The 19943-nt window shown below is 42.6% G+C and overlaps 1 protein-coding gene across 1 annotated transcript in view; it reads right to left on the reverse strand.

Moving 5' to 3' along the window:
* The window catches only part of dcc (DCC netrin 1 receptor), an 844821-nt gene that overhangs the window by 230110 nt on the left and 594768 nt on the right, over positions 1 to 19943 (reverse strand). The window contains exon 12 of the mRNA XM_080199927.1: positions 19573 to 19622. Within this exon, the coding sequence (XP_080056053.1) occupies positions 19573 to 19622 (50 nt within the window). The remainder of the gene's footprint in view (positions 1 to 19572; positions 19623 to 19943) is intronic.

Raw genomic sequence — 19943 nt, forward strand, 5'->3', positions numbered from 1 at the left:
AACAGACGTTAAACTAACCAGCCTATAATTCCCTGCCTTTTGCCTGGCACCCTTCTTAAACAACGGCGTAACATTAGCCGCTTTCCAATCTTCCGGCACTTCCCCGGAATCCAGCGACGTCTGGAAAATAACCACCAAGGCATCCACTATCACCTCCGCCATTTCTTTCAGAACCCTCGGATGCATTCCATCCGGTCCTGGCGACTTGTCCACAATCAGTCCCTCCAGTCTGTCGAGCACCTCCTCTCTAGTAACAGTAATGTCATTAAGACCCTCCAGTCCTACCACCTTTCCATCTCTGACACCCGGCAAATTATTCACGTCCTCCTCCGTGAAGACAGAAACAAAAAAGTTATTCAGGACCTCAGCCATATCCCCATCCCCTACCACTAAGTCCCCCTTCTCATCCTCTAAGGGACCAACGTTCACCCTAGCCAGCCTCTTCCTTTTTATATATTTATAAAAACTCTTGCTATCCTTTTTTATATTAAGCGCAAGCCCAGCTTCATAGTTTCTCCTACCCTTCTTTATCATCTTCTTTGTCAATCTTTGTTGACATTTAAACCTTTCCCAATCCTCTTCTCGCCCACTACTCTTTGCTACTCTAAACGCCTCCGCTTTTAATTTAACACTTTCCTTCACCTCCTTCGTTATGTGTTTCAAGGCAGGCTCTCATCAACAAATGAAAATTAATTTTAATAAAAATTGACACATTGGCCAGGAGAACCAGCAGGCCCAAAGGTCTTCTCCTGTGTAAAATGTTGCTGTCTAAATACACATGCCTAGCATGTTTGCTGTACCATGCTCCATCGACATCTGAGCACCAAGCTACATAGATTGGGGCTGGGCAGTTCAATCTAAGTGGTGCCACTGCTGCTCCTTGCAGCAGTGCTCCTGGTTGGTTTTGTGAGTTTAGGTTTCCCGTTAATTGTCTACTTGCTTCAGATGACTCTTGAAGGTCTTGACAAAATGGCAACAGCACCAGGCCTGAAGCAACTGGCACTTCCAGGCTAGGCACTGCACAACATTCAGTCAAAAGGGTTCAGGCACCAGGCCTCAGCAATTTATAAAGCAGGATCTGGTTCTCAATATACGCTCTGTGTGTGTGTGCACACGCGTGCATGTGGGGGAAGGGAGAAAACTAATTTTATGCACCAATACTGAACACTAAAAGGAAACTTTCTCAGTGATATTTATTTTCTGCTACTAGATAGAATCATAGAAACTAGAAGCAGGAGAAGGCCATTCGGCCATTTGAGCCTGCTCTGCCATTCATTATGATCATGACAAATCATCAAATTCAATATCCTGATCCCCCTTTCCCCCATATCCCTTGATCCCTTTAGCCCCAAGAGTGATATCTAATTTCTTCATGAAATCACACAACTTTTTGGCCTCAACTACATTCTGTGGCAGTGAATTCCACACATTCACCACTTTTTGGGTGAATACATTTCTCCTCACCTCAGTTCTAAAAGGATTACCCTTATTCTTATTCTTTAACTATGACCCCTACTTCTGGACTCCCCCACTATTGGAACATTCTTTCTGTATCTACCCCGTCTAACCCTGTTAGAACTTCCTTAGTTTCTATGAGATCCCCTTTCACTTTTCTAAACTGCAATGAAAACAATCCAAACCGACTTAGTCTCTCCTCATACGATAGTCCTGCCTTCCCAGGAATTTGGTCAATGTCTTAATTTAGGACCAATAAATATTAAACTTATTACATTCAAACATCTCAAATGCAAATGAGGATGATGTATATGAATGCTGCACTACAGTTTTTTTTTGTCATTCTTCCAAATGATGTGACCATTGTTGACAAATCCAGCAGTTAGGTTATTCATTATTGAAATTTGATGCTGAGTGGTCCATTTTAATCATTTTAACGTTTTATTCTTATTCTTCTTTATATTATTTTGATAGAATTTAATAAGTTGCTAGGCAATCTCAGAGGGCATGGGTAAGATAATTGTTTTGGGTGAGAGATTGGAGTCACGTAAGTCAGCCCAGATAAGAGTAACACATTGATAAAAGCAAATTATAGTGGATGCAGGATTCTGAAACACAAACAGAAAGTGCTGGAAAATCTCAGCAGCTCTGACAACATCTGTGGACAGCATTTGTGTCTTCAGCTCTGACAAAGAGTCACCCAGACTCAAAATGTTGGCTCTGTCCTCTCTCCACAGATGCTGTCAGACCTGCTGAGTCTTTCCAGCATTTTCTGTTTTTAAGAATAACACTATCCCTCTCTAAAAGGCATTAGTTAACCTGCTGTTTTTTCCCCAACAATACAGTAGCTTCAAGGTGAACTCTGGATTACTCGTCCATCAACAACCACAACCCATTCTGGAGAAATTGTTCTGTGAATAAGGTTTGTTGTCTATGGTGATAAATGTCAAGAATATCATCAACTCAATAAGAGCGAAGGAAAATGAGTCACCGACAGACTGAAACTGAAATTATGGCTGATCATAAGCACAATTTGATCTTGTCCATGGTAACTTTGATGAATGAAGATATTTGCATGTTACCTTTTATTTCAACATGGCTTTAAGCTTAAAGTGTTTTTACCACTAAGGAGGAGGAAAGGGGCACAATGGGGTTGATGCCCTGACATAATACAATCAACTGCCCATCACAGAACCAGCCAATTTTCATAGAATCATAGAATCTCTACAGTGCAGAAGGAGACCATTCGGCCCATCATGTCTGCACTGACTCTCTGAGAGCATTCCAGCCTATCCCTGTAACCCCATGTATTTACCTTGCTAATCTCTCTAACCTACACATCTTGGGACACTAAGGGGTAATTTACCATTACCAATCCACCCAATCTGCTCATTATTGGACTGTGGGAGGAAACCAGAGCACATGGAGGAAACCCATGAGAACATGGAGAGGACAAGGCTGGAATCGAACCAAAGTCCCTGGTGCTATGAGGCAGCAGTGCAAACCATCATGCTACTGTGCCACCCCCAACTCTATCATGTCTGATAGAAACAATGAAAATGAAAATTGAGTGGTCTATACAACAAGCAGCCAAGCCACAACACTGTTTTACAACTGGTGGTTAGTCGAACATTAATCCTCATCTATCTTTTCCATCATAGGATCATGTTTCAATGTGAATGCCCAAATATTAAAGGGAATCAACAGAATTGCTGAGATTGCAAATGCTGGCGGTTGAAAATCCATGACTTGGCAAAGGATAAATGATATTTTCAAGAGCAATGCCATTATTATGTTACTGAAGACACCTGTTTCCCTCCAGGAGATGTGAGAGCTGTGGATTACAGCCCACCTATGACCCAAATCTGAATGTCACAACTTGTGCAAGGAACAACAGCTTTGGGCTTTCCATCTTGCAATTCAGCCAGGCTGCTGAGGAGGATGCCAGACCATACTTACTGGCTCCCCAAGCAACAGGTAAACCTGAACACAACCCATGACCGGTCTGTCAACCTGCCTGTAACTAAGTGGGGGCCCGTCGCAGGTAATCAGGAGGCTGCCAAGTGTATTGTCAAGCATTTGACTAAATTGACATGTGGGAGTAGGCAGAACTACATAGACTAGGACAACTTTCACAATGAAAATACGACAAAAATAGCAAACTCCCCCAGGAGCTGAGGATATTTTTCTCCGCGACTGAAAAATAAATAAGTTAGTGCATGCCACTAAAGCAGCCTCCGCTGAATTGAAGAGATTTGTAGCAGTTACCATCTAGGAAGAAGCACAGCTTCAGTTGCTGCTGCAGGTGGTGCTCAGGGACACAATATTAAACCTTGATTTGCATTTCAATGAAGAAACAAATAGACCCAGAAATCTGCATCAGTGACCTTAAACATTTTGTGCCTTTAGTTATGCATTAGCAGTATGTTTCCATATAAAGATGAGAGAGGGGGAAAAAAATAGTGGAAGACTTTCTGGCAAGCAGCAGGGAGACTGAATTCTCCCTGTTCTCACATCTCAAAAACACCAGATGGTCGGGTATGCTCCAGAGCCCAGATGTTCAGTACAGAATGATAATTCTCCATTGTCCATATGGAAACAAGCAGAGGAAATGCAGTGAACTGAGTTTAATAGTTTACTGTTCTTTTTCCTTTTTCTGCTGTTATACTGGAAACACTGGTTTAACACCAGTACCTGTTACTGAGCAGCTCAATCCAGCGTTACAGAGTAATATTGCACAATTTGAATGCTCGGTACTCAAACAAAGCCACACTTTACATATGCACACTTAAGTCATCCAGCTGCCTAATTTATGATCTTGAAAAGACTTGACATATTGAAAAGACTAAAGTCAAATATTTTCAGTGCCTGGTCAAAATTCCATTCCCCAGCAACTGACCCCAGCCATCTCTCTCTGGCATCAGTCCAAAATTAAGCCAGTCCGTTGACAAGCATGTTGCCAGACTTGATCCCAAGATAAACATCCAAACTCATATTCATGCCATTGACACTGTAGCATTGCCCAACTTCAGCCCAGTCTCACTTCATCTGCTGCTGAAAACTTCAATCATGCCTTAGTTACAACTGGATTCAAATATTTCAATTTAGTCCTGGGTGGTTTCCCACATTCTACCCTCCAAAAATCTGAGGTAATCCAAAACTCTGTTGCCCTAATTTGCACTAAGTCACCTTCCCCTATCAACCCTGTACTCGCTTATCCGACTTTGCCTTTCAGTCAAGCAACATCTTGATTTTAAAATTCTCATCCCTGATTTCAAATCCCTCCATGGCCTTGCCGCTCATAACCATTTGAGATTTATTTTATTCTACTGCCATTGGCTAAGCCAGCTTTCATTGTCCACTGTTGGCATTTCCATATTGCCAACTTGACATTGTCCACCTGTGCCAAGGGGCAATGCCAGGGCATATTCTCGGGCCACTACTTGACCATATCCTTCTCCCCAGGGCCTATACTCACCTTTACACCCTCGGGGAGACCTCCATGAGAGGTTCATGTCTGGAAGAACCTGTTGTAAATGACACTGGCGTGATGTCATGCAAGTGCCCGGTGAGGGGCTAGTCCCGGAGAAAATGGTCACCATTGACGTGCTAATGCATTAAAATGAGTTTCCTGGGGTCCTGTGGCATGTCTCATGCTACTCCGCCAGTGAAGAGGCTGAAAGATCAGAACCTGGAACTCACTGGCACGAATTGCGCTTTCTGATTCTGTCTGGATTTTGAGCATACGCTGCCATTCCCGCAGAGAGTGCAGGCTCACAATCACCCCCATTACAAAAATCAACTTTCATGTCCAGTTTTTTAAACCAGCTGCCTTGACAGAATTTAAATTCAAAGTACTTTGCTTTATGATGCTCCTATGAAGTTCCTTTGGGACATTTCACTACGTTAAAGGTGCTATATAAATGTATTTTAGTCCATGCCTAAAATGCTAACTGGGAATTGTGCACTTTACAATAAAAGATTTCAGCAGAGCTTCAGTCAGCTGATAGGTGCAATGCATCCTGATAATGTCTTTTAAATGGCCCCAATCACCAAGTACACTTGGGTAATGAATCTTCTTATTTAACTGCCACAAAAATGAGAAAATACATCAGGAAGACCGACGCACATTAGTGGGATGGACAAGCATGTGGCAGGTATAACATTTTGCGAATAAGTGTAAATTAATTCATGTTGGGGGGAAAATGGGTTCAGGTAAATGACAGGTTGAAATACATTATTGCCTGATTGTACTAATGCCTGTAGATAAAACTGTCTGAAAGACGTGCTGGTTTGGTGCATTGACCCTGAAGAGGTGCCGGACTGTGGTGACTAGGGGAATTTCACAGTAACTTCATTGTAGTGTTAATGTCAGCCTTACTTTTGCTTAATAAATAAATAAACTTTATCAACATTTGATGGTTGAAAAAAAATTGAGGCACAAAATGGACACTTAAGAATTCAATATGGCGATTGGCATGCGCTCATTTTGCACCATACGTGCCCTATGCCAAATTGCTGCTAGTTAAAAAGGAGGAGTTGAGACCCCTACCCGTAAACAGTATCAGATTCTTGGCAAATGCAATTGGATGGGGCCTGATAGCCACTTGAACTCCAAACTGGGCATATTGAGTGGCATCCAAGAAAATGGTAGTAAAATATAGAGCCTCAGCACAGGAGATTACCCTCTGATAAGTTAATAAAAACAAAAATGGCACATGAAGAGGGAGGTAATGGTCTAGTGGTATTATCATTAAACTATTAATCTGGAAGCTCAGCTAATGTTCTGGGGACTTGGGTTTGAATCCCACCAAACCAGATGGTGGAATTTGAATTCAATAAAAATCAGGGCTTGCCTGCAGAAATCCAAGAAGCCAGTGATTGAGCAATTGGTTGGTTGGGGTGGGGGTTGGGGGGGGGGGGGGATGTGTTGATATGACAATGATGGGGTGCTCCAGGACTAGCCAGTGATCGGAGGATGGTCAATTCACAGTTGAAGAGCTAAAGGTGGTAAGATTCAATTATGTACCATATGAAACTAGAAAAATTCTAGGGTCTGTGAAGAGTAGCAGAGAGGGCAAAAGGGCTTAGAGAGGATTAGAGAGATTATTTTTGCTAAATGGAATTGAAACAGGGGGATTCAAAGGAGTTAAGAAGAAAGGCAGGGATATCAGAATAAACTTAAGCATGTTTTGGAGTTGACACATCAAAATGCAATTGTCCTATGGACTCCTTGTACAGTTGGCTGGTGGCGTTTGTGATCAGAGAATAAATAATGTTTGGATCCAGAACAGAATCAATATTTTTTATCAAAGATTTAATGGGCTGCTGTACAGTAAGAAACATAGTGATAGAAGCAACTATCATTTCACTGTATTAGGTCTTGGGACTGATCTTGAGCCCACTCCCACCTTTCATGAGAATGCGGGTGGGGGCCCAAGATCTGGAAGTTTCAGGTATCACCAATGAGACTGTGATCGCGGATCTTCCCCTCCCTTCGTTAGCGATGGGTTCACACGAATAATAGTGAGAACCTGATTTATTATCATTTAAATATATTTCCATGTTATTAGCAAGTTTCCGCACCAGATGTTGCACACCCCGCCCCATGCTCTCCGCCATATTTTCAAACATGCCAATGTGACGTCACGCTGGCTCAATGTACAGCAGGTTTACCTAGGTATGAGCCTGTCTTGGGGATCTTCCAGGGATGTAAAGATAAGAACAGCCCCTAAGAGAGAGAGAAATGACCAACCAGTGGCATAGCAATATCCCGGACACTATCCCTTGCCAAGTTGGCACCATATCCATACCATTCTGGCAGTGTCACCCTGTGCCAGGAGGCATTGCCAAGAGTGGGCCCAAGTGGAAGCCTTATGGGGGAGCTTCATTTGTACATGTGGTAGGCGCGAGCAGACAGAGGAGCAGGGGATGCCAGCGGTGCCTATTAGGGAGGGTAGGTAGGTTGGTGCCAGCTCTAACTGTGGGTGGGAGGAGGTGATGGGACCAATGATCGGAGGGAAAGAGGGGTGGGTGCTTGCTCCGAGTGTGTGGGTTGGGTGGGGAAAGGGGCCAATGATCATGGGAGTCAGAGTGAATGCCGGCTCTGAACGGGGAACAGGGTGATCAGAGATTAATGCTGGCTCTGATGAAATGGGAAGGAGCCCTTGAGATCTCCATGGTGGGCTGGGAGGGAGGTTTATTGCTGTTCCAATCAGGACCCCCTTTAGAATGGCACCCTGATCTCAGTGTAGCCAGACTTTGCTGGTGTATTGAGGCCTCATCCCCTGCATGACGGCATAGAACAAGCCCCTTTGATATCTTTTGGCAAAATGTTTCTGAAGAGAAAGTGCCAGTTTCCTCGCCGGAAATAATACTGCCATATTTTGGTAAGATTTCACCCCTTGTCTTCAAAGCTTTCAGGTCCAAGGAAATTTGCATGGTGGCAGTTAGGCATCAAAGTAACTTAGCAAAACAGTACATGCACATCACAGCACAAACACCCAGAGGCCAACAATGGGATTATGATAAAAACTATTGCACCCTGCTTCAATCTCCCTCCTTACTCCATCCCCCTTTTGTTTAGTATGTCATGAATATATTCTTATTCTTGGACCTCAACTGTTTTCATTCAACATCATTACCTGATTAACAGAGAACTGTCAACCTCAAAAGCGGGCAGCATGGTGGCATAATGGTTAGCACTGCTACCTCACAGCACCAAGGACTTGGGTTCGATTCCTGGCTTGGGCCACTGTCTGTGTGGAGTCTGCGTGTTCTCCACATGTTTGCATGGGTTTCTTGCTGGTACTCCGATTTCCTCTCATAGTCCAAAAATGTGCAGGTTAGGTGCATTGGCCATACTAAATTCTCCCTCAGTGTACCTGAACAGGCGCCGGAGTGTGGTGACTAGGGGATTTTCACAGTAACTTGTGACATAATAAATAAACTTTAAACTTTGAAAGCACTGGAAAAATTTTACTAGGATAAGTTACGAATAAATAAGGAAACAAAACACAACAGTGGGAAATCTGAAATAAAAACAGGATAACACTCATAGGTCAATCAGCAAGTAATAGACACCAATCTTCAAAATGTTGAACTTAACCCTTAAAGATCCTTGTAGTAAAGATGTCAGATACTCAGGAGGTTCAGATCACAACATCACCTAGCTGAGAAACAAAAAACTTGTTTCATAGAATCCCTACAGTGCATAAGGAGGCCATTCAGCCCATCGAGCCCACACCGACAACAATCTCATCCAGGCCTTGTTCCTGTAATCCCACATATTTACCTTGCTAATCCTCCTGTCACTAAGCAGCAATTTAGCATGGCCAATCAACCTAACCTGCATATCTTTGGAGTGTGGGAAGAAACCGGGGTACCCAGAGGAAACCTACGCATACAAGGGGAGAAGGTGTAAACTCCAGACAGACAGTGACCCAGTCAACAATCAAAATAGGGTCCCTGGCGCTGTGAGGCAGCCGTGCAAGTTACTGTGCAACCGAGATCACTGAGGGCAGAATTTTCCACAGGACATAGCAAATTCTGGGAATTACCAAGGCTTTTATGACAAGAAAGATGATCAGATTTTTTATTTTAGTTTTAATGAACACACCAGAAAGTTGTTAATTCAAGCTGCATTTGCTTGTCATTTTCTGAACTGGTGACTGAACTAGAGAAGTGTTTGTACTTTCCCTTTTTTACTTCTCCTTTGACCACCTTTTCTCTATATCTCCTTGTTTGTAGTTTTATGCAAAGCAATACATCTGAAGAAGCCAAGCCTGTGGTGCAGGACACCACCAAGCTTGAAACAAATCAAGAAACAATCATTCAAAGGGTGAAATAAACCGAGAGTCATTTGGGAAATTATGAAGCCTGAAACTGAAGAAGAAAAAGTAGGATTGGAAATGATTGAACGACGGTAGCATAAAAATAAATTATAAAGAAGAATGGAAATAACTCATACTGGAGGAAAGTAAAAGAGGAATGTAGTGAAAGATAAAAGTGCCGGATGAATCAAAGGAATTAAGAGAGATGATTCACAGCAGAAATATTTGAATTCTCAAATTATTTGATGATATTTGCAAGATCTACATTTACCAACTGCAGCACACTCCCAAATGAAGAATTATTACACAGTAAAACTTTTGATTTCTTTGACAACTCAAGCCTCCTCTAAATCTCCGGATAAGAGCATTTTACCAACATGTTTCCAGCATCAGCTCTTCCTACAAAACACATGAATCCCAAGCCTTTCATGTACTGTCATTTGTACTCCTGTTTTCTTTCAGCCCTCTAGTTGTTAGTTTTCTTTTATGTGTTATACTCACAATGAAACAGTCTCTGCCATTTCCATAGAAAAACTACAGCTCCATATTAACACGTAAAATATTAACTCAACTTTTCTCACAACGGATACTGACTGACCTGCTGAGCTCTTTCTGTATTCACTATTTTTGCTGCACGTTCATTAGTTTGGACAGTTTTAACGGAATGCTCCAGGAAACACAAACAATCAACGACAGCCTTCGTCCAAGAAGTACTACTTAATGTTCTACATTAACTTTTAGATCTCCTGTGACTTTGTTCTTACATGGGGCTAGATTTTACATGTCCCACTGGGCATCTTTTCACATGCCAGGTGGCGAACCCACCATTGTCCTGCCCACCACCGACCTAATCCCTAGGTGGGCAAATGCTAAAATTGGCAACACGACACATTTAAATGAACAATTAAAAAATAATTAGATTCATTAGCAAGGCTTCAGGATGGTTCACAACTTCATGATAATTATTCTGTATAATAGAGGAACAAAGAATTTGTGCAAGACCTTAGGTGCATAGCAACTGGATTATTGTGTAATCTTTTGAGCACTGCCCTGTAGGATGGATGGAAAAGTGACGGGAAAGATGTTACAGATTTACTCAGATGTAATCAGAAATGAATAGTTACAGTTATGAAGAGAGACACTGCAAAAATAAAACTCTTTCTTTTAAAAAATTGAGATGATTAAAGGTTGACCTTAATAAGGACTCCCAAGGTTATTTTACAAATTCTGTTTTTTTCGGCCCAGTGCGGCAGGTCAAACTGTGCCAAGTGCAGCAAGCCATTCAAAATCCATCCACCTCAGGGGGACAGGAAAATTCTGCCAGCAGAAGATCTGGAAAATCTTGAAAAATGAGCAGTATTGAAAGTTATGGAGAATCAGGGGACCAGGGATTAGATTTGGTGGATGGAATTTTAGCAGGGTGACAAGGGGCTCAGCTGCCTGTTGGAAAACCAGTGAGACTCCTGGCTTTGTCCCTTTTAAGGAAGGAATACCATATCAAGTGCATTCAGGCACTTGGCAGGTCAGTAGCCAGTCTTCCCTTGGGGGTCAAGGATCCTAGAGGCAGAAGTCCCGCCTGCTGAGATCTGCCAGCCAATCAAAGGCAGCAGCTCTCGTGAACTCAGCAGCTTGGGGAAGGAGACAATAGTTGCTGCTGGAATAACATGAATCTGAGGTGGTGAACTTTTTATTCATTTGGGGACATGTGTGTCGCTGGCTGGCCAGCATTTATGGCCCATCTGTAGTTGCTCTTGACAAGGTTGTGGTGAGCTCCTTGAATCGCAGCAGTCTGTGTTCTGTGGGTTGACCTACAATGCCATTAGGGAGGGAATTCCAGGATTTTGACCCAGTCACTGCGACAGAACAATGGGCGATATATTTCCAAATCAGAGTGGTGAGCGCCTTGCCGGGGAACTTGCAGGTGATGATGTTCCCATTTATCTGTTGCCGTTGTCCTTCTAGGTGGAAGTGGTAGTGGACTTGGAACTAAAGGAGAGACCAAAGCGTAGGAGGGTGATCATGAGGAGGAAACAAAGAGGACGGTAGGAATTGGGCTTTGGCAGAACTGCTGTAGGGTAACTTTCTATGGGCCCTCCCTCCTTATGCTGGGCCTCTCGATCAGACACTGAGTGCCTTTGGGTAAGGGGCTGCTCCTCCACCCTCCCAGAAGCCCAAAAACAAACACACCAGGTTAGTTTGTTGATCCCTGCCTGGTTAGCTCACTGCCACCTGTCTGGGGATGGGTTAATTGGTACTGCAGTGGAAGTCAGCTTTGGGCTTTTCTGCCACAGACTTCAGAAGGCTGGAGACAAGAAGGTGTATGAGTCCCTACACAATACCCTTCCTCCCAATTAAATGCCAAATTTGCCCTAGTGGAAAGGGCAGGGGCAGAAGAATCCACTCAGTTCCCATGCAAAGAAAAGAATCACCACTGTAAGCTCAAGCGAGCAAATCTTTGCTATTCTATGAACATAGGAATTGCTGTAGGAGAAGAGACCAACCTCCACCTCCAGCTCTCTGCCATCTGCGGAGTCACATCGTTCAATGATGATGATAAAGGTAAAGTCGCCATTATCCCAGGTGACTATAGACTGCTCTCCCCTCTGAGGGGAAAGGCTGACTGGTGGTGATTTAGAACATAGAACATAGAACAGTACAGCACAGTACACGCCCTCTGGCTCTCAATGTTGTGCCGAGCTATGTCCGAACACAAGATCAAGCTATCCCACTCCCTATCATTCTGGTGTACTCCATGAAACCTAAGGATCACCACACCTTAGGGGAATGTTTGAGAAGGCGGGCCTTCCTGTACAGAAGTTGAACCCACACATTTGGCATCGTTTTGCATCACAAACCAGCTGTCTGGCCAACCGACCTCCAATGATAACTTATTCATGACAATAATGAATTCCTATCAATTAATCAACAACAGAGCTAAGCTCAAGGCAAGGAAATCTCCCAGTGGTGGAAAGCTTTGGAAACTGAACGCCAAATGTCATCAGCACCTGTTAAGAACGCTTTGTCATGTTTCAAAATGCTCATTTACAAAATGCCCAGATGGCCTGGATCTTCTGAGCAGCGGTGATGATCATCAGATTGCCAAGCACGTGCGAATTCCACCAGCTTGACATCCCGATGCACGCAAGGTCTTCAAAGCCCGACTTTTGCAGAAATGTGCAGCACAGCATCCACTGGGGATTAATGTCCAAATATGATCTGGAGAGTGAGATTTAAGATGGGGAAAAATAGAAATAAGAATGAAAAGTGATTAAAATGGATGGATGACATGAAAAGAAGAAATTGAATAAATAAATGGAAATGGGGCGAAGGTGAAGGTGAAGTTGTTGAACTCAACGTTCAGTCTAGAAAGCTGTAAAGTGCCCAGTCAGAAGATAAGGTTGCTGTTCTTCCAGTTTATGTTAGGCTTCACTAGAACATTGCTAAAGACCAAGGATGGACATGTGGACAGGAGAGCAGGGTAATATGTTGAAGTGGCAAGCGACAGGAAGGTCTGGGTCCTGCTTACAGATAAACCAAGGGTGTTCTGCAAAGTAGTCAGTTTGCCTTTGGTCTCTCCAATGTAGAGTTGACTGCATTGGGAGCAGAGAATGCAATAGACCAGGTTGACAAAGGTGCAGGTGAGACCTGCTTCATCTGAAAGGATTATTTGAGCACTGGAATGGTGAGCAGGGAACAGGTAAAGGGGCAGGTGATGCATTTCTATGGTGGCATGGGAAATTGCCATGGGCAAGGGGTGAGGTGTTGGTGTAATTGAGGAGCAGACCAGTGTGTCTTGGAGAGAATGGTCCCTGCAGAACATTGACAGGGAGTGAGGGAAGATGTGTTGAGTAGTGGCATCATGCTGGAATATTTCCTTAACAATCTGTAATTCTGTTCTGTCTTTCACACATTCCGACCACTCAATGGACAGTCTGAAGAACGGTCATCTCGACTCGAAGCATTGGTTCTGTTCTCTCCCCACAGATGCTTTCAGACCTGCCGAGATTTTCCAGCATTTTCTGTTTTTGTTTCAGATTCCAGCATCCGCATTGTTTTGCTTTTATTATAAATAATGCAGATCATGGCCTTCTGTCCAGAACAGTAGAACCAGAGAAGACAGGTAAATTAAAAATTAATCTTCCATAGAAAGGCAGTAAGCGAGTATTCAGCAGGTTAGGGGGTCACATTGCACATATCTGATTTCTTAACTTCCCTCTGGTCCTCCCCATGTGGAATGAGTGTGGGGAGATTAATACTGAGATCAATGTTTCTACAGATTAGCTTTGAATTCAGACTCCTTCCTCGTCTTCCTCCTGCACTGTCATTCATGGTCTATAGTACCTCATATCTTTCAATCACCAAGACCTCTCAGCCTTCTCTTTCCAGTGAAAATGTTGTGCAATTCATGTAATCGCTGCTCATAACCAGCCCCTCCATCCCCTCAATCATTCTGGATTCCCTTTTTATAAGTCCTCAGCAATCTGCTGTTGTGTTGAGACAGCTAGAACTATACACAATGATTTAAGTGCAACTGCACCAGTGATTTGTGAAGTGACAGGAATTACCCCACTATTTCAGTTCAAAATTGGGCCTTTTAGTGCATCCCGACATCAGAGTTGCTTTCCTCATTGCCACTAAACATTGTTACAATAGCATCACGTCAGTGTCAGTCAGGAGCCCAAGATCTCTGATCCGGCAAAGGAAGTGATCGGGTGTGGACAAGCTTGAAAGGGAAAGCCTGCTGGTTTAAAGCTTGAGGTTAGATAGTTCAAATGGATTTGGGAAGAATGGGTTGGCATAGGGAACTAGACAATGTAATCTAAATTATTTAATAAAAATAATCAAACTAACTTAATGCCACAGTTCTGCAACATTTTCTTTCTTTCATCTATGTTCACAGATAACATCAAGCGGATATTGCTTTGCCCTCTTCTAAAAACTACAGGGCATTGCAAGATTGATTTCAGCTTTCAGCTGGTCCCTTTTTATTATTTAGTACTCATTGTGACATTCCTAATAAATTGGAGGTATATTGTTTTACCTTTCTATTGATTTTATTTTTACCTCCAGCACTGAATTTTAATCTATGTTCTCTTGTCTCCACATAGCCATAAAGGTACAGCCTTAAGCCTCAAAAAAGAGAGCACATGAGTGCTTCTTCCTTGGGAACTGCAATAGATCATTTCACAAAACATGTTACTCCTGTATAATTTTCACCTCTGAGATCTTCCATTGAAGTAAATTAAAAGAGAAACGTGTTTCCTTTTAAAAAAAATCACACATTTTGTATGTATGGAGTGAGGCAGATATTTTTGTTTTGTTTGGAAACCAGAGGTGATAAATCTGAAACTCTAGCATAAGGGAAGCATTGGGAAAAGCAGTTGTCATACTTTATGAATATTGTACAGTCAGTCACTCATGCAATTGGAACACCTTTTTTATTGTAGGTATTTGTGCAGATGAAGAATTTATGATTGCATTTCAGGTCTCTAGGCAGACTAATTATGAGTGGTTTGTCCAGAATCCCCAAGCCTTAATGTTGCAGAGTTTCTAAGATCTGGATAGAGTGAAGCTTTATGGTTGATTTTATTTTCCTTTTTTCTGAAAAAAAAAGTTCCAAGCATTGCTTAGAAATGGCTTCCCCCCTCCGCCCATTTTCATCTCAACCCAATGATACCAGTCAACAGTTCAGGAGCAGTCAGAAGCTTGGGGTCCACATCAGAGACTCGAGCATGTAATCCAGGCTGGCACTTAGGGATTGTTCTAAGGCAATACAATCAGAAGTGATGGTTCTGTAGATGAGACATTAAAGTGAGGGCCTTCCTGCCTTCTCAGTTGGATGTAAATAATTCTGCTCTAAAAAGACAAGGGAATTTTCCCTGCAGTCCTCACTAAATATATAGCCCTCAATCAAAATTACTGAAAAAAAAAATTATCTGCTCATTTTCTCATTACAGTTTGTGGGACCTTGCTGTGTGGCAAATGGGCTGCCACATTTCTGAAATTATAGCAGTGATTACATTTCACAAAGACTAAATTGCAATGCTGTCTCCTTCCACAACACGTTGAAACTAAAATTCCTGGCCAGAATTCTCTATCCATCATGACCTGTCACTGCCACCAGCGAGAATAGAGAATTTGGCACTCGGGAGAATCCTAGTCACAGGTAAGGTCAGAGAATCCAACTGCTTAACCTAGTATTTAAATCCTTTTCTAATCATGTCCTTTTGCACGTTCTCCAGTATACTTACTGCTAGCTGTCCAGCAATCCTGGATGCCCATTTCAAGTGGAAAAGATTTTATACTGGATGCCAGAATGGTGGGGTTCATGTGTGGAACAGACATCCCCCATATTAGAATGAAGTGCTTCCACTACCACTGGAGTCTCTGCTCTTTCTGCATTCATTTCCCTCTGTGTCCTTTGATAGATTCTGTCAGGTTCCTCCTTTAATTGAGCTAACTCCTCTTATACATTTCTTCAATTTGTTAGAATATATCTTTCTGTAAGATGACTTCAATCAGGCCATTGAGCTTGGCCTATTAGAGTATGAACTCCCTGATTAAGGATCCAATTGACAGGCCAACCAAAGTCTTGGAGTCTTTGTTTTGAACTTAACTGGGAGTGTCAATTCTTTTGACACCCCAGAGATAGCCTGCTAATGGACTGCACTCTGTGTACGGCTTCTAGGGGTGTAAATAAAGGGATTTTGGTGAAAGGACTTCTTCCTCCGCAGATTTATTATACTTTCCCCAATCTTAAGTAATTGAGGGTTTAACTATTCACCAAAAATCATTCTCTGATGTAAACAGAAATGATGTGAAGTACTTGTTAAAGTTTAAATTTTATTTATTAGTCACAAGTAAGGCTTACATTAACACTGCAATGAAGTTACTGTGAAATTCTCCTAGTCACCACACTCCAGTGCCTTTTTGGGTCAGTGCACCCAGCCAGCGCATCTTTCAGTCTGTGGGAGGAAACCAGAACACCCGGAGGAAACCCACGTAAACATAGGAAGACCATGCAAGCTCCACGCAGGCAATGTCCTAAGCCAGAAATTGAATCTGGGTCCCTGGCGCTGTGAGGCAGCTGTGCTAACAACTGTGCCACCGTGCTGCCGTACACCATGATGCCATTAAACATCCATTTCGATTTTTGCTCATTTTCTATTAAGTCACTGTCCTCCCCATGCTCTTATGTATCCCTCCCTACACTTAATAATTCTTTTTACTGCTACATTTGTAGAATGTTTGACTGTACTTTTTAATATTTATTGAGATTCTCGCCTCTTATTTCTCTGAACGTTTTTCCATATTCTCCTGTATTTTTACTCATATCTATAGGGCTCATATGCTCCCATCTTCAATTTAAGTTTGCTTTGAATCTCTATTTCCCCACAGAGCTGAAACTTGAAGTTTTTTCTTTTTTAAGTATCTATTCATTCTGTCAGTAATTGGTTGGGAGATAGGAGTTGGAATAAAAGGAACACCTTCTGATTGGCGGGCTGCGACAAGTACAGTTCTCCAGGGATATCTGTACTGTGGCTTTGGCTTTTTAATCCTGTACATTGATGACTTAGCTGAAGGAAGCAAGTTCTACATTGAATTTTGCAGGTGACACTAAGTCAGGAGGCACTGCATGTTTGTTTGGATGCAGTGTCTGATGTTCTGGTACCCCAGAGCTTTCCAGGATGATTGTTTGTCTCTTGCAGCCCTTTAGACAAATACTAATAAGACTTAGCCCTCAAAACTGACCAGGCTTCCCATCACCATCATTGGGAGGCTGAGTTCCACCAAGTAGCTGCCTCATTATTTACACTTGGCTGACAACCCAAATATCCATTTGAATAACAGGACACCTTCTCCCCAGAAGATTGACAGCTCAGGCTCTCAGATCACTGTTGTCAATTTCACACTGTTTGTTGACTTAAGTAAATATTTTCAAATGTTTGTGATCTGTGATTTTTGAAACATCAAAGAATCTAGGTGATTGCCATTTTTATTAGCTTGGCATCCAGACTTTTTCTCATGAAAGAAAGTAATCAATGGATTACATTTTTCAGAGCTTCTTCCAATGATACCCCACTTTATGCTGTGATGTCCATTGATTGTAGAAAGGGTACAGTGGGTCAATAGGTATGGGAGTGTCAGGGCCTGGCATAGGGAATCAGGAGATGAAGTAAAAGGTGAAATAGCAGAGCCTTGCAAGGGTGGCAAGAGCAGTCTGAGGGAGTGGATGAAGGGTTACGTATTGGAATGGATGGTGTATGGGGATATTTGGAGGATGAAGTGGGTGTGAGAGATGAGCAATGGAGGGCCTTTGAGATTTTTATCCACCGAGAAAAAGCCCCATGGCATTGAGGCAGATCTTTTATATTACCCACCTCAGCATCTGGCAGCCCCTGTAGCTGTCCTAGCACTTCTCTCTGGCTGAATGGCCTGACTCCAGCTTGCACCTAGTCCCCAGCCATGAAAATCATACCTCAGTGAGCACTCTATCCCAAGGCAGATTATCCAGGCTAGGAATCTTCCTGACTCTCCTACCCACTTTGAGGACGGAGACTCCAGGCCTCTATCTCCCCTGGTCCTGGGTGCTCATTTTGCATCTTCTGTAGCTCACACATAAGAATCATAGAAATCATAGAACCCTCAAGAAACTTGATACCATCCAGGGCAAAACAGCCCGCTTGATTGGCATCACATCGACTAACATTCATCCCCTCCACCACTGATGTTCAGTAACAGCAGTATGTACTACGTACAAGATGCACTGCAGCAATTCACCAAAGAATCTTAGACAGCACCTTTCAAACCCATGACCACTTCAATCTAGGAGGACAAGGGCAGCAGATACATGGGAACACCACCTGTACAAGCCACTCACCATCCTGACTTGGAAATATATCGCCATTCCTTCACAATACCTGGGTCAAAATCCTGGAATTCCCTCCCTAACAGCATTGTGTGTCAACCCCGAGCACATGGACCACAGCGATTCAAGAAGGCGACTCACCACCACCTTTTCAAGTGACAATAATCTTTCCCTCAATGTCAACAAACCAAAGGAGATTGCCATACACTTCAGGAAGCATAGTGGAAAACATGCCTCTGTCTACTTCAGTGAGGACAAAATAGAAATGGTTGGGACCTTCCATTTTTTAGGAGTCCAGATCACCAATAACCTGTCCTGGACCCCCCATACTGACACTATAGTTAAGAAAGCCCACCAACACCTCTATTTTCTCAGAAGATGAAGGAAGTTTGGCATGTCTGTTTAGATTCTCAGCAACCTTTATAGAGGCACCATAGAAAGCATTCTTTCTGATTGTATCACAGCTTGGTATGGCTGCTGCTCAATCCAAGAATGCAAGAAACCAAAAAAAGTTATGAACACAGCCCAATCCATCCTTTAAACCAGCCTCCCATCCATTAACACTATCTACATGTCCTGCTGCCTTGGAAAAGCAGCCAGCATAATCAAGGATCCCATGTGCCCCAGATATACTCTCATCCACCTTCTTTCATTGGGAAAAGATACAAAGTCGGAAGACATGTACCAATTGACTCAAGAACAGTTTCTTCCCTGCTGCCATCAGACTTTTGAATGGACCTAACTCGCATTAAGTTGACCTTTCCCTACACCCTAGCTATGACTGTGGCACTACATTCTGCACTCTCTCCTTTCCTTCTCTATGCATGGTATGTTTTGTCTGTGTAGTGTTTAAGAAACAATAGGTTTCACTGTATACTAATACATGTGACAATAATAAATCAAATCAAATTAAAAAGTAGTGATGGGCAATAAATGCTGGCCAGCCAGTGATGTCCATGTCTCACAAATGAATGAATAAAAAAAAAGCAAAGGACCATTGTAAATTTGTCACTTTACTGTAAGGATGACCCATTGCATAGGTCAGCGACAATCCAACGTATTTTCTATTCACTCAGCTGTGATGGCGGGATGTCTCAATGCACAAAACACTTTAGACAAACAACAATATCCATTATATAGCATAAATGCTGAACTGAAGTGGAAAAAATAAATGATCAATTCCAGATATAATTAAGATCCATCTGTAAGAACCTCAGGTCAAAACATTAACCAATTATATTTTTTTAATATAGATAGCCTGACAAGAATGACTCTTTTTTTCACCCTTTTCTCAGTCACATACACCACAAAAACACAGAAACATTTGCCCCATCCCATTGCCTGTGTCTTGAGATCATTGAAATTGAACTTCAAGCAGACTCCATGTGGTAAAAAGAAAGAGGTTTCTATACTTACTCGAGAATTTGCCACCTCCAGTGAAATGTTCTGCGGGGATGCACCAGGCACTGCAAGAACAGAAGAAGACCAGATAATTTAGTAAAGGAAAAGAAAGCACTGAGCAAGTTATGCTTTATAATGAGCTGAATGTTTAATTAATTGGATGGTGGGGTCAGAAAGGTGTGAGAATCCCACATGTCAGAATTCCCTCACACACTCTGAAGTTTAACTCTCAGCTTGGAAGCCAGCTTGATTAGCTGGGTACATAGAAACATACATAGAGACTAGTAGCAGGAGTAGGTCAATCAGTCCTTTGAGCCTGCTCCACCATTCATTTTGATCATGGCTGATCATTGAATTCAATATGCTGATCCTGCCTTCCCCTCATA

Source organism: Carcharhinus amblyrhynchos, chromosome 1, assembly GCF_965287045.1.
Source record: "Carcharhinus amblyrhynchos chromosome 1, sCarAmb.v2.hapA, whole genome shotgun sequence".
Taxonomy (NCBI): domain Eukaryota; kingdom Metazoa; phylum Chordata; class Chondrichthyes; order Carcharhiniformes; family Carcharhinidae; genus Carcharhinus; species Carcharhinus amblyrhynchos.